Here is a 23,039-nt window from a genome sequence, read left to right on the forward strand (position 1 = left end):
TAAGTGAAAGACTTCAGCCTCAAGAAAGCGCTTACTATATTGTTCCAGTTCTAGGCCTTCCTGGGAGAAGCAAAACTGTGGGGACAGAAACAGATTAGATGGGTGTGGGGAAGGCTGTAAATAGCAAGAGAGTCTTTTGGGGGGTGATGGGGCTATGATCGCTTGTTGGTACACAGTTGTCAAAATTGGCAGGCCTCTAGACTAACAAGGATGAATTCTATCGTACGTAAAGGACGTCTTAAAAAAAAACCCACAAAAAATTAGATCTTCTTTTGCTCAGAACTTTCTGGTATATTTTACCCCTCACAACTGCCTAGAAGGCTTTATTGTTCTGCCCCTGTTGCCTCTTTGATATCTTTTTCCAATACTCGCCTTCTGCTGACTCATAGCCTCATCGTTCTCGTTGCTGTGCCTCAAGCATCAGCTCCTCTTGTCTTAGGGCCTTTGCACATGCTGTTCCTCTGCTGGAATGCTCTTCCCCCACATACCCACAGGAGTCATTCTCCTGTTTCAATCAGGTCTCTGCTCAAATGTCCTCTCCTTAGAGATTTCTCTGGCCATCGTACCTACAATCATACCTCCCACCAGCTCAGACACTTGCTCCTTAACCCGTTTGATTTGATTTCAAAACATTTATCTCTAGGAGGCCTATGTTTACTTGTTTATTATGTATCTTCTCTAACTAGGATGTGAATTCCATGGGAGCAAGAGCTATGTCTATTCTCTAGATAGATCTAGATTCCTCCCCCTGCCCTTCCCTTGAAGGGATGGGATCTGTAGAGAGGCTTGCGGTCTCTAACGACGTGTCCTATCTGCTCAGAGGAAAGGCAGCCCTTTGAGGCCAGAATGGACTGTGAGGTCCGTTGTTTGAGCCCTTGACATTGCAAGGCAGAGCATCTGGACATGGCTTTCAGGTGGGCCATGGGAGGGGCAGGGGTCCTGGGCCCTGGCTTCTTAAAGTACGGTCTGGGGACCCGCAGCATGAGCATCACGAGTCCGCTTGTTAGAAAGGATTTCAGGCCCCACCTCAAATCCACTGAAGCAGAATTTGCTTCGTAACAAGTTTCCCAGGTGACTTGTGTGCACGTTTGAGAAGTACTAGTTGAAACTACGGGTGCGGGTCCCTGGCCCAAACCTGTCTCTCACCCTGGGCACTGCCTTTCCAGAGGCTTAGAAAAGCGGTGGGGGGGGGGGGGGGGGGTGGCGCCTGGGTGGCTCAGTCGGTTAAGCGTCTGACTTCGGCCCAGGTCATGATCTCGCGGTTGGTGAGTTCGAGCCCCGCGTCGGGCTCTGTGCTGACAGCTCAGAGCCTGGAGCCTGTTTCCGATTCTGTGTCTCCCTCTCTCTCTACCCCTCCCCTGTTCATGCTCTGTCTCAAAAATAAATACATGTTAAAAAAAAATTGAAAAGAAAAGCAGGGGGGTTGTCCTGCCCAGTGTTCTCTTCTCCTTTGGCCCTAAACGGTAAGCGCAGAGGCCTCTGGGAGCAAGCTGGAGAGACCTCGACCCTGTGTGGTAATGACGAAGGCAAATATGGATCGAATCCCTAGGGTCCCAAGTGCCCTTCCTACAGCATGTTGAAGTGTCCTTGTATTCCTGGAAGGCAAGTATAATTATCCCCATTTTACCCGTGATAGAAGCCAAGCACTGAGACGTTAAAAAGAAAAACAAAAACAAAAAAACAAACACCCTTGCCGAAGATGTAACTCTTGTGTAGCAGAACTGGAATTTAAAGCCAGTGCATTTTGTAGAACAAGCAGACAGCCATTTACAGAAATCTGTAAATAATAACGACATGATCGTCACTGACCTACACTGAGCCCCTGCTGGACCAGGGGCTTCTCTGAGTACCTTACAGGGATCTGGTTATTTAACTCTGATGGCAAAACCCTACGAGGGGAGCACCAGTGTTATTGGCCCCATTTTACAGATGAGGAAATGGAAACCCAGAGAGGCTCAGTATTTGTAAAGAGTCTGGAAAGATACGCATCCAACTGAGGTCAGTGGCTGCCTCTGAGGAGGGAGGTCGGGGATTGAAGGGGGAACTTTTTCTCTTTACTCGAACCCTTCAGCTTTATTTAGAACTGGGTAATCCATTCACAACACGCACACACTCACGGAGTTTTGAGTGGCGGTGTGCCTGCCTCTAAAGCCCAGATTCTTTTCGCTGCGAAGCCATCTTAGGGCTCTTTTCACCTTCCCGTTCTGTCCTCTCTCACCCTGTCCTCGGAGCACAGGGCTTCTCCCTTCCCTGCTTTTGTTCCTGCTGTTCCCTGTAACTGGAATCGCCTTATTCGGCCATTAGCTCTACTTCAGATGCTGCCTTCTGTGGCATTTACACACACCTGGATTACAGAGCTCGCCACATCAGGTCTCCCCTTAGCTCCCCCACCGCACTGATGGGCTGCACCCCCCTCTCCCTGTCAGGGTCACACTCGGGCCTCTATCATGCTGTCTCTGATAGCTGGCTTTCAGGTGAATTACTGGTTTTAGCCTAGGTTTCTTAGAAAACTTGTCTAAATTTACAACTTAACGCTTTATTGTGGGGTTCCGTCCCGGGGAGGCAGGAGTTAGAGGGAAAGGGCTGGGAGGCAGGGAGGGAGAGAGAGCAAACACAAGGTGAGGTGTTCCTGAGCTGACCACAGCTCCATAAGCTGACTCACAGGACCGTCCCTGGGGAGCTAGGCTTCTCTGAATAGTTCCATCCTGGGAAGAAGGAGGAGTAATTTATCTGGTGGCTCCATCCTGTCTCATCTTCCATTATTCAACATTTGTCCTGTAGATGATAATTTCCGTGTTTCGTTACTCAGCCTTTCCGGGCAGGCCTGGGGAAGCCAGTGCTCTGTGTGGACACAGTCTGCTGGCTCTGGGTGCTAAAGCTGCCCGTGACTCCCACCATGGTGGGCGCCATGAAGACCGACCAAGCCAAAGCCCGGCCCTGGCCCCAGCGAGGGGGTGGGGAGACTGGTGCGGTGTTAGAAATGAGGGCAGTGCCCAGGTATCCAGAGCCATGGACACAAAAGAGCCGGGTCCACGCGAGGCAGGAAGGTGGGGCCTAGAGGTGGGAGGGTGGGGGACGCAGGCAAGGCTGGGTGGGGATTGATGGCACAAAACAGGGTGTGGGGTGCCCATACTACTTCTGAAATGTGTCGAGACTTTGTGGCCTAGGACATAGTTAACTTTGTGCAAATGCGCTTGAGAAGGATGTTTATTCTCTAAGGGTTGAGTGGTAGGTTCTACCCTTGTCTGTGAAGCCTGCTAATCGGATTATTTCATCTTCTATGCTAATACTGTGCCTGCCTGACCCATCAATAATTGAGAGAAGTATACTGCAGGCTTCCTCTGCGATGATGCATTTATCGACCTTTCTTTGGAGTTGTATCACTTTTGGGGCTATTTTTATTCTGTTTATATAACTAAAAAAAAATCTATTTGCTGAGAAACATTTCAAACGTACAGAAAAGTAGAATAGTAAGTATCACTTCGATTTCACTCGATGACGTTTTGTCATAACTGTGTCAACTGTTACTTTTTCCCCAAAGTAAATGACAACTTCATGTTATTTTATCTTCTGCATGCGTGTCTACACATGAAGAATGTTTTTATAAAGTATAATGTCATTGTCACACATAACGAACAATCCTTCCTGTCCTCTAATCCCCGGATCCTATTCACGTTGCCCCAGTTACCCCTTTGCACAAATGTCCTTTGCTGCTGGTTGTTAGGCCTCTTAAGAGCCTTTCGTGACATTGTCTTATTGAAGAGATTGGGCCACCTTTGTGGTAGAATGTCCCTCCTGCTGGGTTTGTCTTCGAGCTTGCAAGTGGTATCATATATAAAAGCTTCCAACTTTTATATTTCCTAGAAGCTGGAAATTAGATGTGAAGGTGTAGCTTAAGCATTTTTGATAAGGTGCCTTTAGGTGATGTCACCTGCATAATTCATGCTCCTATTGGGAGGTGCATAATATCTGGTTATTCCGCTGGGTGGTGTGATGGCAGCCTGATTCCTTGATTTAAAAAAATTTTTTGTTCATTTATTTTTGAGAGAGAGAGAATGTGAGCGGGGGGAGGGACAGAGAGTGAGGGAGATACAGAATCCAAAGCACACTCTAGGCTGTGAGCTGTCAGCACAGAGCCTGACGTGGGGCTTGAACTCCTGGACCGCGAGATCATGACCTGACCCCAAGTTGGATGTTTAACCGACTGAGCCACCCAGGAGCCCCTCCTTAATTTTTAAAGTTAGGTTTTCCTCTTGAGATCAGCAAGGCATCTGTGGGGTGACACTTGGGCGTTAAGCAAATATCCAGGTCTCCATAAACCTTTCATTTAATGGGTTTCGCCTCCACTGAGGATTCTTGCCTGAGTCCATTATTTCATTAGAAGTTGCGAATTTTCTATCATTCACTTATATTGATAAGCTACATTTTTCTGTAAAGAGCTTCCCCTCGCCACCTTGAGCCACCATGTTATCTGAAGGTAGATTTCTTCTTGCTAAAGTACATACTTGAATTTACCCAAAGGATGCAAAAACACGAATTCAAAGGGATACATGCATCCCAATGTTTATAGCAATGTTGTTTACAATAGCCAAATTATGGCGACAGCCCATGGCTCCATCTACTGATGAATGGGTAAAGAAGGAGTGTGTGTGTGTGTGTGTGTGTGTGTGTGTGTGTGTGTATACACAATAGGATATTATTCAGCCATCAAAATGAGTGTAACCTTGTTATTTGCAATGATATGGAGCTAGAGAGTATTATGCTAAGGGAAATAAATGACAGAAAGACAAATATGATTTCACTTCTAATGTAGGAAACAAAATTTTTTTAAGAGCGTGAGCACGAGCAGGAGGGGGCGGTGGGAGAGAGAGGGGATGTTAAGCAGGCTCCACACTATGGGCACAGAGGCTGATATGGGGCTGACCGTGGGATCCTGACCTGAGCCGAAATGAAAAGTTGAATGCTCAACCACCCAGGCGCCCCTCGTATGTACTAAGAAACAAAACAAATGAGCGGGGCGGGGGGAGAGGGAGAGACAAACCAAGAAACAGTCTCTTAACCATATAGAACAAAACCGATGGTTACCGGGGGGGGGGGGGGGGGGGGGTGGGGGGGGGGTTGCTGGGTGCAGCAGGTGGTGGGGGTTAAGGAGGGCACTTGCGATGAGCGCCGGGTGTTGTATGGAAGTGTTGAATCGCTACATTGCACACCTGAAACTAATACACACGGGATGTTAACTAACTCGAATTTAAATCAAAACTTAAAGTACATACTTGAGATTTTCCTTCAGAGAAGAGCTGTCGGGGGCAAACTCGCGGTTGTCATTTTCCTGAACATGTCTTTATTCTTTTTTTATTTTTATTTAAAAAAATTTTTTTTCCAACGTTTTTTATTTATTTTTGGGACAGAGAGAGAGCATGAACGGGGGAGGGGCAGAGAGAGAGGGAGACACAGAATCGGAAACAGGCTCCAGGCTCCGAGCCATCAGCCCAGAGCCTGACGCGGGGCTCGAACTCACGGACCGCGAGATCGTGACCTGGCTGAAGTCGGACGCTTAACCGACTGCGCCACCCAGGCGCCCCGAAAAGTGCCCATTTTTAATGAAAGATTTATAAGCTCTTGTATTAGAAACCCTACAGTGTGACGGTTCATAGCACCCAGGAGTCTGAATGCTCTTACTCAACTTATCCGTGAGATCGTGACCTGAGCTGAAGTTGGATGCTCCACTGCCTGAGCCACCCAGGTACCCTATGGGTTTTTTATTATAATCTGATAATGCGAACATGTAAAGTGCTTGGTTTTCTGGTGATTTGCTGTTTTTGATGATTCCCACCGCGGGGTTAAAAAAAATTTTTTTTTTAATGTGTATTTTTGAGAGAGACAGAGCACGAGTTGGGGAGGTGCTCTGAGCTGTCAGCACAGAGCCCGACGCAGGGCTCGACCTTGAGGAACGGTGAGATCTTGACCTAGGCTGCAGACCGATTGAGCCACCCGGGCGTCCCTCATGGGGTTTTCTTTTTGATAAATCTTGGCTGATCTTTGATTGTGAGCACTGGCTCTGGGTTTTGAGTTCTCGTCTCAACTTTCATATAGGTCTTGGTCTCCAGGACAACCCAAGATTTTAGTTGGCTCTTGCTCCCAATCTCTACCTTCGTTTCAGCTCGTGATTCTGATACTTTGGTTTATTTATGTATTTATTTGCCTTTGAAGATTTTTATTATTCCTGAGAGCCTAGTAAAGCATCAGCAAGTGTATTTCTCTACGATCTGACCGAGAGGGTCCTCAGAACGCCTGGGCCTCCACACAGTGGCCCGAGAAGTCCATGGGGCTCATTTCTGTGACCATTTGAGTGCTTATGGTCATGTTTATGTCCCCAGAAACCCACTTGGGCACCATCTCAGACTTTGCAGGTGATAAATGTCTTTTCTGTAAAGGAAGCAAGCAACCACGCCCTGGGCTCTCCAGGCAGGACTCAGAGGTGCAGTACCTCTTGCAGCCACTGGGGGAGCCATGATTGACTTCAGCCTTGAATGCCTAAATTACCTCCCTCCCAAATCCTAGGTATTATCTCTGGCCCATGGCTGGTAGGGCAGGCAGGAAAAAACGGGAGGAGGGCAGTGGGAGACGGCCTTGTGTGGGAAGGAGCCGTGCTCACCCTGGCTTCCCCAGTCCGCAAGTTCACTGTTGCCCTCACTCAGCAGCTCCAGTCTTGGGTCTCCTTTCTCCTTCTTCGAGAATCATTGGGCTCCCCAGGACCTTTCCCTGCCCAGGCCCAAGGATGATGCAGTAGGGGTGCAGTAGTCCTCGCTCAGTTCTTACCACGCAGCCCAGTCAGCCTGTGTCAAAGGCTTCGCAGGCCTTTTGAATAGCAGCAGCCACGGGGCTAACAATGACAACAGTAACATTAGTTGTGTCAACAGCAGGACAGTGCATCCTGTGTTACGTTCGGTTTCTTGCTCTGCGTGTGCTTGGGGATGGGTGGAGGAGGGGAGGGCTGGCTCAGACCTCTCCTCCTTCCGCTGCAGCCCTTGGTGATCTGGGTTCTCACCAGCGAGCCTACTTCCGTTCAGTAGAGGAGGAAAATTTCTTGGCTTAGCAATGCCTTCTGAGACCTTGGTGGGAAGGCTGGCCTGTTCAGTCTTTCTCCTTGGGATGCCTGGAGCCCCAGGGGTGGCCGGGCTGGGGCTGCTGACTTTCTTCTGGGGGCCTGTGGCCTGTGAGGTCTTTGACAGGAATGGAGGCCCTTTGCTGCACCAAGAAATGCTGAGGCTGTGGGCAGAGAGGTGCGCCCGAGGGGGCTCTTGCTCCATCTGACTTCTGGGGGATCCCCAGGGAGGCAGGACAGGGGGGAAGGAGCTCCCAGCAGTACGGAGGGGCGGAAGCATCATAGTGTAGACTACAACAAAAGACCAACAGAGAGGCAGGTGATTTGAAACTGGACAAGGTGGTGACGTGTGCAAAAATAGCCTGCCTTTTCTGAAGCGCTTTGCTCCTCTATTTTCGAGGAAAGTTTCTTAAGCCTTTGCACCCTCCTTCTCAACAGAATCTGTTCTCTGGAAACTCACTGATAGTCGCATTCTGCCAGGGAATAGAGAGTGAAAAAGATGGGTGTGTTCCGTACCCTAAGCCATTTGCATTTAAGGGGAATCTCTGATCCTAGAGACTTTGAGTTCTTCATGGTGGAATCTCAGGCTGTCACTGGTAGGGAAAATTACTTAGGATGCAAGGCGTTATCTTGGAGCCATTTGAATCAAACCTGAGGATGGTTTGATACCTTGAGGGTAGAGGAAGGGAAGGAGGACACGACAGGGAGGCTCACCTTCCGGACACTGTAGATCCAGTCGAGATAGCTTGTGACCTTGGTGTATACTCCCGGGGTACTTGGACCCCCACAGCCATGGCCCCAGCTCACGATGCCCACCACTTGCCACAGGTCAGAGTGATACATCAGGGGCCCACCGCTGTCACCCTGTGAGACACCAGAACAGGGGCTGCTGGAGAGGGCAGGCAGGGGTGGGGTGGAAGGGTGGGCTTCTCTTTCCGGCTCCCCACCTCCACCCCCCAGCCTTGACCCATCTATTCTCTGCTTCCCAGTGCTCTGTGCTGTTCTGCCCTCACTGACTTTGCTCATGCTGTTCCTGCAGCCTGGAATGGCCTTCCAGTTGGGGCAAAAGGGTCTGTTTGTGGTCCAGTAAGTTGTCGGCTGCTGTTAGCCTTCTCGCAGGCATTCACAACACACACTAGCAAACTGAAGGCTCTAAGGGGTTCTGCGGTGAGAAGCCTGATTATCTTTGCTTAACCTAGCATTTCCCAAATTTATTTAGCTACTCTTGGGGTGCCTGCTGTGTGGCACCTACTGTTCTAGACAACTGGGATTTGATCAATGAAAAGAACAAAGATCCCTGTCCTTGGGGAGCTTAGAGTCAAGCGGAGAAGAGAGAGAGAGAGAGAGAGAGAGAGAGAGAGGGAGAAAACACAACAAAACAGATTATGAACATGGCAGTGAAAAGTGTGCTTATTTGGGTGTCTGTCCCAGCTCCTAGAGCCCCCGAGACTTCCTCCCCCCAATAACACCATAGCCTGACTGCTCCTTCCCCCACCACTGTGAGCTCCCTGAGGGAAGAAGACACTGTCCCCCAAACCTATTTACCTGGCATTCAAGAGATGACCAAGAGATCCCTCTTGAGTGGAGGAATTGAATGACCGAGAATGGGGGCGGGAATAGGGCGAGGGGCTTTAATGCAAATGGATCGGGAGATCCTCTGGGAACATGTATTCAGGGACCCATCGGTGGGGTCGGTGGGGGGAGTTGCGCCAGGGCTTATCCAGCATCAGATGGTTTTCTCTAGGGTAGTTCGGCATCTTGACGGTTCTAGAGAACATAGACCCGGTGTTCCTGCCCTCGAGTGACAGGAAGTAAGATGAAGGGAAGGAAGAGCAGATGAGGCGGGTAACGCCATCTTTGTAGGCGAAATACACATTGGAAATCTTTCTGCTTGTTTCCATCCTCCCATCCTTGCCTTCTCTCTGTCCCCCTTCCTCGCACATTGAGTGCCCACCGCACGCAAGGCCTCAGGCGGGGCAGTCCGCCTCTGGACTTTGTCTCTCCAAGACTAACATCCCATCCAAGGAACTCCCTCGGGATCCCACCTGGCAGGTGTCCACGCCGCCCTCCAGGATACCCGCGCACAGCATCTTCTCGGTCACCTCCCCCTGGTAGGCGTCCTCTGCGTTGCACCGAGCGTGGTCAATTACCTGCACTGATGCCTGCAGCAACGTGTCAGACATCTTTCCTAGGAAGTTGAAAACACACTCACGTTCCCATTTTTGCCTTCTACCCCCAGCCCAGGACAATTCTCTGGGTTGCCTGGCACCTTGGTGCCTGGGCTTCCAGGATGAGTTTTCTGAAGCACGGCGCTCCTTCCCATCCCTTCCAAGAGCTGCTCCCTCAGCCCTGTGGTCCCGAGCCCAGGACTCACCTCCATCCTGCTCCGTAAAGCCCCATCCAATGACCCAGAGTGGGGTGGCTGGAGGGAGCTCCTCATCAAAGAAGGGCAGGCAGATGGGCCTGACTGTGCCTGCCAGGAGCAGAGAAAGAGGGGGAGAGCCTGGCGGCTAAGCCCTCTGAAAAGGTTGACAGCAGGGTTTCTAGGACATATGTTCCAGAGGACGTTAACAAAAATGGCACGAGAAAAAAAGTTCTGTGGTCAAATAAGTTGAGGAGATAGGGGTTAGACACAATAAAGCAAATTAAATATTAAAAAAAACCCCTATCTTTAGCACACTAGTATGGCCCAAGACGAGAGCTCTACTATAAAAATGTTTCCCAAACTTACTTGGGGCATAGAGCCCTCTTTTCTCCCAAGGGACGAGTGTCCTGTGGGAATGACATTTAGAAGCGCTGATATAAATACTAGGCAAGCATGAGTCATCTACCAAGCTGTTCAAAGATTCCACGGGCTGCCCTAAAGGTAATGAGCTCCCCATCCCTGGGGGAGACCAGATGGGCACAACCCCTTGGCAGAGATATCGTGCGGGCTCTTGGCATTGGTTGGGGTGGCGGATGGACTAGATGATCTGTTAGGTCCCTCACGACTCCAAGATCGGAGGAATCTACGGTTCCCACTTGAGGTGCTGCACATGGAGAAAACAGACCCCAAAAGAACCCAGCAGGAGCTGACGGCTTGAGGGGGCCTCAGGGCATCACTGACATTAGGCTGGTATATTCACGGGAAACAAATGCGCAGCTGAGGGCTTGAGAGGACAAGTGAGGTGCCGAGGCCACTTGGTGAACGAGTGGCAGAATGGGAGAATAACCTGCCCTTCGGGGGTCTGTTCCCAGATGCCGCCTCTCACCGGAGAACGTGAGCGGGAATTGCAGCTTCACGAGGGCAATGTCCTTCTCTTTGGGGTACGTGGTGTTGAGCTCAATGACGAAGATGTCGGCCACAGGCAGGGATGGGAAGTTGCCCAGTTTGTCCGAGCCAGCCCTCACCTTCCAGTTGGGTACATCGAGATGCTTCCTAGGGGCAGAGACGGCAGGGTTCAGGCCTGTGCTGCACAGCCTCTGGCAAAAGCTGGGTCCTCAGGGCCCTGGAGACTGGGGTGCTGCATGTCCCTGCTTTAGGAGACAATGATGGTGTCGGCAGGGGTGGCAGAGAAGGAGCGGGTCTGAGGAATCGCCTACCACAGGCTCAATTCTAAAAGGGGATTTGATCCTTTCCCCTCGTGAAATCTCTCCAAGGAAGCTTCTAACTGGAGGCCTGGGGAAGAACTGCTCCCTGTGCCTGAGCTCTGGGGTCCTGGCGCTCTCTCCCACGATGCTTTCTACGGTCTGTGTTACTCATGTGGTACTTGTCAGTTGCGTTTCGTACTTGGCTTGCTTCCTCCTGACTCCGGACACTCCTGCCCGCTGAGTGTGTGTGTGTGTGGGGGGGGGACGGTTTGCAAGCAAGAACTTGGAGTTCATCAGATCCCAGAAAAGGTTAAGAATCACCGGCCTACCCTGTGAGTTCCTCTAAGGCACTGATGGGATGTAACACACATGGGCACATACTATAGCACTCATCATTTGACGTTGAGTGGAAGGAAGGAAGGAAAGGAAATAAGTGAAGAGGGCCTGGGAGTAGTCCTTCCCCAGAGGTATGGGCAGGGCTCTGCTAACCTGTAAGGGAAGGTGAGGGCATCGAAACACAGGCTGGGAGACAGGGGACCCAAGCACTCCGGCCCCTCCAAGCCTTTGATCCCCCAAGGCCTCCTTGCAGTGTGGGCCTCACCTGAAGCAGTGGGCTGCGGTGAGGATCCAGTGGGGGTCCAGGATGCTCCCTCCACAGATGTGTTGTTTGTTGTACTGGAGGCTGACCTGCCAAGGCCAAGAATCCACAGAGGCCGCCTCCCCGCCCACCACCCGAGGGGACTTCAGGCTCTCCCCGCAGGCTGGAGGCAGGAGGAAGGAGGGAGAGATCAGAAGTCAGGCTCTGGAGGGGATGGCCTCCCCCTTGGAGCCCAGAGTCTGTCCCCTTAGAACAGGGCCCTGATGACGGGGGCCTGGAGGGGTGGGGAGGACCAGGCCAGTTTTGAGCTATTCATAGGAAGGCTGTGAGAATCTCCAGACCATAGCCCCCCCCCCCCCATCCCCCCCTCCTTTGTTCAGCTTTGGGTGTGTTGAAGAGTTTCTATCGTGGGGGTGTCCATTGTGCTGGGAATTCACGACCTTCAAACCAAACAGGGATGCAGAATTAGGAAAGTCCTGCCCAGGTGGAGTGTCCCCAGCCGTTGCTGCTGAGTGTAGGCAAACAGATGCCCACAACCCGTCCTGGGAGAGTGGGAAGGAAGTTCCACACACTGGATCTTCCTATCTTAAACTCCCCGCTCCCGAAGTCCCTTCCCGCCCCCCCCCCCCCCCACGCTGTGTGAATCTCCCAGTTTGACACCTTTCTTTCCCATGCTACCCTCCTTGGCTTTTCCATCGTGCTCCTCAAGCTCTTGTAAAAGCCTCCGTTCCCGCCTCCCTGACCTGCTCTCCGCCTCTCCAGTCCTGGAGGTCACTGCCACAGCCGTGCTTCTCAGAGGAAAGGAAAAAGCCTGCTATACTTTCGGGGCCTGGGCTAGCCAGGGGCTTTACGGACACCTCTTATTCCAAACTCTGCTTTCTCTCTGAGTCACCTCACCTCCTCAGAGCCCCGAGGTATCTCTCTTTTGAGGGTAGAGTTTAAAGTCCCTCCTCCGGCAGCTGCCTGCTGTCCTTCTATCAGGTTTCTGTCTAGCCGAATTGATCTGCTTATAGCTCCCTAGAGAGTCATTCTGTTTTTGCTCAAGGAAGCCCCTGTCCCTGAGAAGCTGTCCTCTTTGCTGTTTATCTAAACCATTGATTCATTCGGCAAATTTGTATTGAGTGCCTACTGTGTTCAAGGATGCAGGGAAGAGAGCAGAGGACCAGACAGACCAACAGATGTGGTCTCTCCCTTCTGGGAGCCTACAGCTCAAGGTTCGGCCTGGGCACCACCTCCAGGCCACCCAACCCCTGGGGATTTTTCTTGGCTTGGAATTTCCACAGCCTGTCTTGGGTGTCGGCCAGACATTCATTTTGGCTGTGCTTCAGTCTTCCCAGTGAGACTCAAGGGAGGGTCTGTGACTTAAACCTCTTTGTGACTTCAGTGCCATTCAGCGCAGACATCAGATGACGTGACGGTTCGGTCATTGGCTAGCCGCCACGCGTCAGCCCACCCACGCCAGGGATCGTGGGTGTCACATAACAACAAAAAGTCTTAACACCCAATGGGAAAGCATGTATACTGCCCGACTGCAAAAGCAGTGATGATGACCTCGTTCTACTCAGCCCGTCCAGTTTCTGGCCATCCTTCCAGGCTCTGCTCGGGTCTACCATGAGGCTGATAGGGTGAGCTGGACCACAGCGCTTGTTTTCTCTTCTGATCTCTGTAAGAGCAGGGAGTCTCCCAGGATCCCCTTGGGCCGTTGGACGAAAGGCCTTCTTGGGAGGTGGGACTTCACAGAGGTCAAGTGCATTACTCAAGGTCACGCTGGAAGCCAGTGGGTCTCCTGGCCTCCGCGAAGCGCTCTCTGTGGCATGTCGGCTGTGGCCACTACTCAGCTGGGGGCCACACGTGTAGCCTTGCCTCTCGCTCTCTGCTCAAACATAAGCTCCTGAGGAGAGTGGCCATTTCTTTTACTTGTGGGGTATTTTCTATTGCTCAGCAGCATCTGACCGTGCTAGACATAGTCTAACTGTTCGGTGTATTTTTGCTAGACTGGATGCGGATAATTTGATCTTGGATAACGGGGCAGACTGTGACCCAGTGACTGGGGAGGGAGCCTGGGGCGGCCCCGTTCCGTCCTTTCCAGTTTTCTGTTCCCTGCTGGCTCTCTGCTTAGGTTGTGGGGATGTGTGTGGATGGTGTGGAAGAGTTCTTAATGCACCCACTTGAAGGAGCGTTGACCTACAAGCCCAAGGCCCAAAGAAGGAAGTTTGGGATGAAACGGAGAGAAACTTAGTCTGGGAGATCTAAGAGTGAGGCTGAATGTCTCCCTGCTCATTGCTGGCCCAGGGCCCAAACCCTCAAAGATGGGGCGTACTCACCAAGACAGTGCAAGGAGACCAGAGAGCCTGAGAGACAGGGCCTGGAAGGGACAGACAGGGCCTTGTGGTTTCTGTCGCTCCCTTGGATGGGAGGCGAGGACTCGGGTCCCCTGACACTGTTGACCCCAGCCCCCTCCCGACACTTGGGAAATCTGGAGCCCACATACTGGGGGATTGCATGGAGATGGCTTGACCACTTAGTACAGTTCTGCCTGTGTCCGAGCCCATCCTGAGCTCTGGGCAACCTGGAGTGGAAGAGGAGAGCCTGGGACAGTGTCTGTTGTACAGTGGGCTTTCCAAATGGACCAAAAAAAAGGGGGGGGGGAGGGGATTTCAATGGAATTAGAGGCAAAGGATCATTCTGCCACCATCTTGGTCCTTTTTAAGATTCACTCTTTGATGAATAAGCAGCCCTCAGCAGCATCCTTGAACACTAAGAAGCTAGCGTCCTCTCTGAGGCTCTCTGCTGCATTGTGACAATTTTTATCTAGCTGCTGGGCTCTAATGCAGGGCAGTGAAGCATAGGAACAGGCCACTGCCGAGGGCCATGCGGTCTTTTCTCTGGAGAGCTGGGAGTATGGAGAGGTCTTCCCCTGGCCTGGGTGAGTGGCTGGGAAGGACAAAGTGGACTTTGGAGTCTTGCCTATTGGGTTTAATTGGGAATATAAAGCAGTAGGAACAATTTTGGTTTTAGCCACCGACATGTGGACTGCACTCTTTGTCCTGATCTCTATTATATATATAAAATAGGGAGTCAACCCAGAAAACCTCTCAGAAATCTGGTAATCTGATTCCCTAGCCCTTTCTGTCTAACCATCTGCATGGCCTGGAGTTCGTCCCGTTGTCTGGCTTACATCCCCCTTTGCTGCACCTGCTCAGGGGAGTCTGGCTGCCTCCTTGATTGCAGCCTCTGTTACCAGAGCCTCTTGTGGGCCAGAAGGCGTTTTGTCACTTACCCACTTAGGTTTCGCACCTGAAGCTCCTGGCTGTTCTCTGTGATTCCAACAACATCCAGATCTTGGTCTGGGCCAATCCCCACAGCTTTGAAGGAGGGTTTGCTGTTCATGTCGGGAGGGAGGGAGAGAGATGTGAGGTGGGGTGGGAGATTAGAAGGTGCTGGGAGTGGCCCCCACTCCCAGGAGACGGGGGTGGTAAAGAACACGTCCCAGGACACTGCTCTGGGCACAGCGTGGATGTGGTCTTGCTTCTCCAGTAGCAAGGCAAGTGGGGGAGGGGCAGAGGGAAAGGGAGAGGGAGAGAGAGAGACAATATGAATATCCCAAGCAGGTTCTGCACTGTCAGGGCAGAGCCTGATGCGGGGCTTAAAACTCACGAACCATGAGATCATGACCTAAGCCGAAACCAAGAGTTGGACGTGCTTAACTGACTGAGCCACCCAGGCGCCCTGGTGCTGGGTTTAAGAGCCCTGGAGATGGAGGTTCTTGTCCTGGCTCTGAGACTAGCTTGATGGGTCACCTGGACAGGTCACACACACCCTTCTCCTGGTTTCCTTAAGCCTCAGTTTCTCCCTCTGTAAAATGATAGGTGGACCTGATGATCTCCAGAGCCCCTCCCACTTTGAACCATCTAGGGTCTTATGGTCCTGAGATGAGAAGGGCTTCCTGTCTAGGCAGAGGAAGGAAAGTAGAGAGATCTAGACCTAGAAGGAGGGACGGGGGTGGAAATGGACAGTCCCAGGACAGTTGACCTCTGTTCACCACTTACATCCTAACGAATAACCGACCAGCTTTGATTTTGTAGAACTCAAGAGCCGGCTGGTTTGGTGCATTAGTGAACTCTGGAAGGACAGAAACTCCAGGAACCTATTACCTTAAGGAGCCCCGGAGACACCTTGGTTGCATAACCCAGCCGCAGTAGCCTGCAGGGCTGGGCGCTCCTGCTGCTGACGCCGCAGTGGGCTGGGCTGCAGGGGGGAGGAGGGGCTGGCTGCCGGGGAGGCTGGGCTGGGTGGCTGCTGGAGGAGCCCAGGGAAGAGCAGGGGCAGGGCGTGCCTTTCCAGCTCGCCTCAGAACTGAAGGAGGCAGAGGTGTCCCGTCCGGGGTTGTGCACTGTGGCCAGCGGGGAGCAGCAAAAACCTGGTAACTAGGAAGCAGAGGGGGCGAAACGATCTGATGGATCAGTGACGCTGCCTGGAGCATTTATTGTAAGAAGGACCTTGAGGCTGCTTTAAGAGTCGACAGGAGAGGGTTCTGTGATTGATTGATGATGTCTGCCTGGCATTTCTCATTTTTGCCTCCACTCTGGGTCCAGTTTCTTAGAATCCTTGGGGCTTGCCAGGGAGCAGGTGCCCCACTCTGCAGCCGAGTAAACGGGTTCTTTTCCCTCCTCTCTGGTTAGGCTCTCTGATCAGTGGCCTCCCCTCTCCTCCCTTTACAGGTAAAACCTTGGGAGAGGAGAGAATGACCCAAGCTAGAAACAGAGATGCTGCTAGAACTCGGGATGCCCAGGAGCTCAGGGGTCTTGGGCATAAATTCCAGGCCTCTCCTACCCAACCAAGTTACTGATTTTCGCCAAGCCTATTTCTAAAATAGATACAATAAAAACGACCTTTTTGCTTTTGCCAGGATCAAACGAATATAAACTCATCATGCAGATACCCTTGTTATGGTTACGTAACTCTTCATCCACCGAAGGTTTGAAATTGCTTTTGAAATTTGCTGAGAGAGCTGGGGTTGCTGATGGGGCTCAATGAAATCAGGATCATTTAAACGAGATTTTAATTGATGGGACATTGAATAAGTAAATTATATTCTGGGACAGGGTGGCCTCCTGCAGAGCCAAGAAGGAGCGAAGCTGGCAAGGAGCCAGAACTGTGCGTTGGGGGTCATGGTGAGGCTTACTTTCTCTCGCTGCACCTCACAGGCATCCTATGAAGTTGCTGGTACTTTCTCCAATTGACTCTTGGGAAAACTGAGGCTTATGAGATTGAACTTCATGTTGTTGTATGTGAAAGTGCTCAGATTCAAGACTGGTTCTGTTTGACTCCAGTATCTATATTTTTGGGAAAGGAGGAGGCAGGGAGGAGGTCCTAAGGGTGAGGGGACAGCCTCTGGAGGCTTGGGCTGGGTACCTGTCATAGCCCATCTGCCCACAGGCTATCTTGGCCAGAGCTTCTGTGAAGTTGTCGAAACAGGCAGAGACCCAGCTTCTTGTGGCCGGGTCTAGCACCTGCAGAGTGGATCGGTCCCTGGAGAGGCGGACTGGGAAGGCAAGAAATTGGGTCAGCTGCATGTGGCGGGGGCCCGTCTGGCCCATCGCCCTCAGAAGTCATCATGAGACCAGCACACCCTCCCTACACCCAGACCCTGGAGCATCATAGAACACCGACGCTTTCAGCCCCAAGGGAACTTCTTCCACTTGGCTTTGCCCAATTGAGCCTCGTTTTGATGGTAGCTAGGGTGACCCGATGTCCTGGGAACAACCTCCATGTTGACCTATTGTCCTGGGACAATTGCTAATAACTTTTCCTTTTGCTCTTATAGGTATCAGTTTTGGTGATAGGTTGTGGCTCTCCTCGTGGTTACACACAGCTTGCCCAGCCTAGGGAACTTCTCAGTGAGGAACCTAGCTCCTTTTTCCACGTGAGGTCAGAGGGAGGGGTTGAGAGGGAAGTACTATTGGCAGTAGAATGGCAGGTGCCCATATGCATTTGACCTTCTGGTTAAAAAAATAAAAATAAAAAAGGATATATGCAAGAAGTCCCTTCGTCCTGCCCCTCAAAAGCCCCAACACCCATCTCCTGGGCTATCCTTTCTCTCCAGAGCCCAAGTACTAGATGGATGATGCCGGGCTGGTCCCATCCAAGAAAGAATAGGAGTTTTTGTTTGAAACCTCCCCTATTCCTTTGAAGGACCTCTGTCCTTGTTGCATAGCATCCTTGTTGCTCAGTCTCGTTGCGTAGCATGTTACAGCGAGCACTTACCTAACGGATAGAGGAATCAATAGCTAGTCAATGGCTATGGCTATTGACCTTACTTTCCTAGTCCCCTTTCTGGTCTCCTGTAGAGAGGAGGAAACTCCCCAGGGTCATCCAATCCAGCCCCCTGCCTCAGTTCCACCCCGGTGCAGCAGAATGGGACAGACTGTGTTGCCATTTCCTGTCCCCTCTGGTCCCCCACTTGTTATCAGGTATTCACTGAGTATTTGCTGCATGGTAAGTACTAGGATCTAGTTGGCGAGACCTGGTCCTGTTCTTGAGAACCTTACAATAAGGATGGGAACTGACCAGTTGGCAGATGCTATGCTGTGGACCAAGGGGACCTGAGCTGCTTTCCTGCTGTGCCCGCGCCCCTGGACTCACCTGTCACCGGGGACCCATCGGGGAAGTTCGTGACACAGAGCTGCTCATCCTCCCCTGAGGCACAGTCCTGCTGGCCGTCACACACCTGCTTCCTCGGGATGAAGTGGAGAGGCTGCCCGCACAGGAAGTAGTATTTGTCCAGAATCACCTTGACTGGAAGGCAGGGGCAGGGAGGGGGCTGTGAGGGCTGACAGTCAAGCAGGCAGCCGGGGGGGGGGGCAGGAGAGGCTGTGTGTCCCCTAAAAATATGCTGGGCTCTAAGGCAGATGAGGGTTCCAGACCCAGTTATTCCACTTGGTAGTCCGTGTACTTGGTCCTGAGCCTCAGTTTCCTTAGATGTCAAGTAACATCTGTCCTGTACCTGTGAGATGGGTGAGGAGTTCAGCGAGAGAACGTGTGGGAGAAATTTAGAAACAGCCCCCACTGGCCTCCTGCTCCCCGGTGCTGGTAACAAAAAGACAGCACTGGGCCTGCCCCCTCCTGTGTGACCTTAGACCCATCAATTCCCCTCCTGGGGCCTCGTAGCCTCATCTGAGCTGAGGTTGTTGACGACATTTGGCAAGCTGGTGGTTGTGAGTGTCTTGTAACTGTTAAGTGCAGTTCTAGAACTGGGTGTTTTTATCTGGGACTGAAGGACCCAGGAAGAGGCTGGTGTTTTGTTGGGTCTTCTGCCCGCTGCTTTCGAATTCGGTGGCTCCTTTGCTGTCTCGGGCTGATGGGAATGAGTCTCGCGTTTGTAACTCTTCAGGGAACAGATACCTCAACACATTTCTAAGGTCTCCTGGTAGGAAGAGAGCCTGTCGCCTAGCTGAACCCTCCCCTGGCCCGAAGCTCCCCCCTGCAGTCCACCATCACTCCTGGAGGGCCCCACAAGTGGTGGTCATCGGTCTGACCGTGGCCTTGCTTGTCACTGCTGAGAGCTTTCCCTGCACTGCCTCATGTAATCCTGACAAGTTCGGAGGCAGGTGCCGTGAGGAACTCACGTTGTAAGGGAAGACCCTGATCCATCAGCTGATGAATAGATAAAGGAGATGAGGTTTATATATACAATGGAATACTACTCGGCGATGAGAAAGAATGAAATCCTGCCATTTGCAACCACGTGGATGGAACTGGAGGGTATTATGCTAAGTGGAAAGAGTCAGTCAGAGAAAGACAGGTATCATATGATTTCACTCATATGTGGAACTTGAGAAACTTAACAGAAGATCATGGGGGAAGGGAAGGGGAAAAAATAGAGGGAGGGAGGCAACCCTTAAGAGACTCCTGAATGCAGAGAACAAACTGAGGGCGGAGGCGGGGTAATGGGTGATGGGCATTGAGGAGGGCACTTGTTGGGATGAGCACTGGGTGTTGTATGTAAGCGATGAATCACGGGAATCTACCCCCCTCCCCCCAAACCAAGAGCTCACTGTATACACTATGTTAGCTAACTTGACGATAAACTTAACAAAATAAGTGAGGACGCTGAGGTGTGGAGTGTTAGGGTTGATTTCCCAAGGCCACACAGCACTTAGGTGAGAGCTGGGATCCCAGCCAGGGTCTAACTCCAAAGCTCGCTCTCTCTCTGCCTCTCCACACCTTTCCTGAGGGGTTTCACGATGAGATCCACTGGCCTTGATGGCTCTGGTGCGAGTGAGCAAGGGAGGAGCAGGCTGAGTATTTCCTAGACCTTCAGACCTTCAGACTTGGGTTCATGGTCCGGAGCCAGGGTAAGGCAGGATCACTCCAGCCTCCTGGGACAAAGCCAGGACACCATGTCGCCAGTCGAGACCCCAGAAACCAAGACGTTGAGGGAGCCTAGCCTGGGACGGAGGCTCAGGTTACCTCCTCTGGTTGCAGAACCTGGGGGCCCAGGGCATGGAAGCCCCACAGGGCTTTGTGGGACGGGGAGATCCCTGTTCTTACTCTGGCACCCCTGCCTGCCTGGCGTCCCCTGGAGGAATTTGGCTCCTTTGTCCCTCTCCAGTGTGGCAGGACGTGTGTGCAGAGAAAGCAAGCTTTCCTTCTTACTAGTCTCCATAGAACAGACCTAGGACCACAGCAAGTCTGCTGCTGCTGCTGAAAACCCATTGCCAAGGCCCCCCGTGCCCTGCTCCCCACCCTGAGTGTGAGTATGGGGAGGTGAAGGCAAAGGCAGTCACAGGAGTGGGAGCTGCGAGGAGGGACTGCGGGCATCACAGGTCATTCGGGTCACTCTGTCACAGAGTGCCTGGGGGAGATCACACGGGGTCTAGGCACTGGCCAAGAGGAAGACAGCGCTAAAGGCAGGGATGGTGTGCTGTCTGCCCCGGGGCCGGGGTGGGGGGGTGGCTTCCCCAGGGTCTTTTCTCAGTGTCTCTATCTCACAAGCCAGGGGGCTCTCTGCTGCTCTAGCCAGTAGGGCTGCTCAGGGGTCTGCAGACCGCCCCCTCCCCCACCGGCCCGGCCAGTGGCCTGCGTGGGTTTGTAACATGTGCTGCTGTGTTTTCCCCGTAACATCTGGGGGTAGGTGGGGGCTGAGCTCACCTCCCTCTCTCACTCCCTTCAGCGCAGGGGTGGATGCAAAGCACACAAGCTTTAGGCAGATCACCTGTCTGTGACTGCTGGCTGGAAGGGTGGAGGGTAGGACTGTGCTCAGAGAGGCAGGTTGGGGGTGGCCACTTACTGAGGACAGCCGTGATGATGATGGTCGCCAGGCTCAGCAGTGCTGCGATGATGGGGACTCCCACCTTTTTGAAGGTCTCCAGGGGAGTGCGGGGTTTGCGCAGAGGGGTGACATCTGTGAGACGGAAAGAGCCTACAGTCAGCACTTGAAGACTGCCCCTGCCGAGGCCCACAGCCTCCCTGTCCTCTGGCCCTGGTGCTGAGCCACAGGATGCTTTGGGGATGGTTTTGCTTCGCACTGGGGGTTTCTTCCTGCAGACTGGGCTTAGCTTCAGTGGCACAGGGTCACTCCACCTCCTTCACTTACCCAGGCTTAGCCATCTTTCACCTGCGCCCTTCAAATGAGCCTCCAGACCATGATGTCCTTCCCTTGTCTTGACTTGGTCTCTTCTGGGGTGATTCACCCTGTCCTGTCTGCCCCGTGCCTGCCCCAGGAGAGGCAAGTACTCACTTTCCTATCCTTTATCCTCTTTTCTGACTTCTCTTTTGATGAAACTAAAAGCTTAGGAGGGCAGGGACCTGACGCTCTTAATGAATACTTGTGAATGCATGTGTCCTAGTGGCCTCCATCTCCAACTCAACAAACCAGTGAGTCCCTAGAACGGTCCTTGTCTTTAAGGCGATGGAGGTTTGGGGGAAGAAGCAAACAAGGACGTAGTTGCCGTTAACCCCAGCTATCATCAGAGCTCTTAAATGGGTCTCTGTAGGTGGAGCTGGGTGGGTGGGGGGCTAGACCAGCTGGGCAAAGGCCCGGGGGTGGGCCTCCGTGAGCTCCCCATGTGCCTGGGATGTGACGGGGGCAAACACATGTTGTGGAGGCAGGACTGGCCTCGTCACTTTGTAGAGCATCTTGAATACCACGCCAGGAGTTTGGATTTTATGCTGAAGGCAGTGTGGAGCTAGGGGAAGCTTTTGAGTGGCAGGGAAACACGATCCCATTAACGCTTAGAAAGATGAACAAGAGTTTGGAGTTAGGAGTTACAGGTAGGAGCCTGGAGATGCCTAAAACGGAAGTCATAATGACTGTCCATTTCATATCGTTATCCAAGGAGGTGGTGCGGGGGCAAAGATTTGAAAAAGTTAAATTCTCAGGAAGTTTCCCAGAGTGATTGGTTCTCTGACACCCCCTCATCTTGCAGGCAATAAGCTGGAGGAGGTGCCTCGGGACTTCTCCTCCGGGGCGAGCTAGGGCAGGAAGTGTGGCAACCCTGAGAATCCCTGGAAAACAATAGGTCAGCTCTCTGCCCCTCACCTCCCCGTGGCTTGTTCTCTCATCTTCTTCCAGTTATCCTTCAAGTGTCACCTTCCACGTGAGACCTTCTTGACCTCCTGTTTTCAAAGGTAATTCTCCAACTGCCTGTCCTCCTCCCCTATTTTTTTTAAACGCCTATCAGCTCTAACACACTCTATAACTCTACAACTCTAACACACTCTGAAGTGAAGGCTCCACGAAGAGAGGGGTCTTTGTCTTTTTTGTTCACTGCTGAGTCCCTGGTGCCTCAACAGGTATTTGCTGAGAGAATACATGAATTGTTCTTGGCTTGATCTTGTAAGTATATCCTTTCCGTCTTTCTTACGGGTCTTGTTTTCTGGCTTGAACGATGGCTAGTTCTACGTCTGTCTTGCTCTCTTTCCTCAGCTTTTCAAAAGCAGAGAATGGTGCCCAGCCAGAGACTGGGAGCCCAGTAAGTGCTGATATCATTGAATCTGTTGAAAGGGAAAGCACAGAAAACTTTGTGTTTCCTCCAAAGGGAGAGTTTAAACCTTAGACACAGAGCTCAGGCCCTGGGGGGTGTGGGCTGGTATTGCCTGTTATCCCCAGGAGCTCGCATGAAGGAGGCTATCAATCTCTCTCTCTTTTTTTTTTTTTTTAATGTTTATTTATTTGAGAGAGACAGATGAGTGGGGAAGGGGCAGAAAGAGAGGGAGACACAGGATCCGAAGCCGGCTCCAGGTTCCGAGCTGTCAGCATAGAGCCCGACGCGGGGCTCGAACTCACTGACTGTGAGATCATGACCTGAGCCAAAGTCAGTTGCTCAACTGACTGAGCCACCCGGGCGCCCCAAGGGGAGGAGGCTATCAATCTTAGCAGATATTGTTTTAGAGTCCCAGTGGTCAGTGTGCAGAACTGTCCTCTTTCCTGTGGCTGTGGATATGGTGACATTTTGCTCATCCATTCATGCATGATTTCTTTACTGAGCACCTACCACTGGGGACATGAGGTGGGCTTGTTTTCTCAGAGGTGAATCATCTATGGGGAGCCCTTCGATGAGTTCCCGTGTCCAGGTCCTGCTGTCTCTGCCTCCCTGAGGTTCTCGGAGAGCATCACCAGGACGGGTAGAGTTTTCCTGGTTTGTGTTTCATACTTAAGGTTAACAAAGCCACCGTGAGCTATGAAGAGTATCCCCACCTGCCACTGTTCCTTCCTCCAGCCTGCACACTGCTGCCAGATAGAGCCCCCCCCAAATATCGTTG

General features: G+C 52.0%; 1 protein-coding gene and 1 long non-coding RNA gene across 3 annotated transcripts in view; one reads left to right on the plus strand and one right to left on the minus strand.

Moving 5' to 3' along the window:
* Nucleotides 1-5,369: 5,369 nt before the first annotated feature.
* TMPRSS4 (transmembrane serine protease 4) overlaps nucleotides 5,370-23,039 on the minus strand; it is a 34,152-nt gene continuing 16,482 nt past the window's right edge. Inside the window, exons 3-13 of one of the 2 annotated variants that reach the window (XM_027036623.2) lie at nucleotides 20,566-20,679; nucleotides 17,919-18,071; nucleotides 16,689-16,818; nucleotides 14,554-14,655; nucleotides 13,598-13,638; nucleotides 11,277-11,436; nucleotides 10,357-10,523; nucleotides 9,480-9,578; nucleotides 9,151-9,293; nucleotides 7,820-7,969; nucleotides 5,370-7,396 (exon numbers count right to left, since the gene is read on the minus strand). In XM_027036623.2, the coding sequence (XP_026892424.1) occupies nucleotides 7,385-7,396; nucleotides 7,820-7,969; nucleotides 9,151-9,293; nucleotides 9,480-9,578; nucleotides 10,357-10,523; nucleotides 11,277-11,436; nucleotides 13,598-13,638; nucleotides 14,554-14,655; nucleotides 16,689-16,818; nucleotides 17,919-18,071; nucleotides 20,566-20,679 (1,271 nt within the window). In that variant the 3' untranslated portion in view covers nucleotides 5,370-7,384. Of the gene's footprint in view, nucleotides 7,397-7,819; nucleotides 7,970-8,122; nucleotides 8,417-9,150; nucleotides 9,294-9,479; nucleotides 9,579-10,356; nucleotides 10,524-11,276; nucleotides 11,437-13,597; nucleotides 13,639-14,553; nucleotides 14,656-16,688; nucleotides 16,819-17,918; nucleotides 18,072-20,565; nucleotides 20,680-23,039 lie in introns of those variants that run through there. The other variant, XR_008290641.1, reaches the window with a different exon arrangement.
* LOC113593203 (uncharacterized) lies at nucleotides 15,243-16,212 on the plus strand. The gene is made up of 2 exons (XR_003413286.2): nucleotides 15,243-15,696; nucleotides 15,995-16,212. It is a non-coding gene; the product is annotated as an uncharacterized LOC113593203 (long non-coding RNA).

This window comes from Acinonyx jubatus, chromosome D1 (assembly GCF_027475565.1).
Source record: "Acinonyx jubatus isolate Ajub_Pintada_27869175 chromosome D1, VMU_Ajub_asm_v1.0, whole genome shotgun sequence".
Lineage (NCBI taxonomy): Eukaryota > Metazoa > Chordata > Mammalia > Carnivora > Felidae > Acinonyx > Acinonyx jubatus.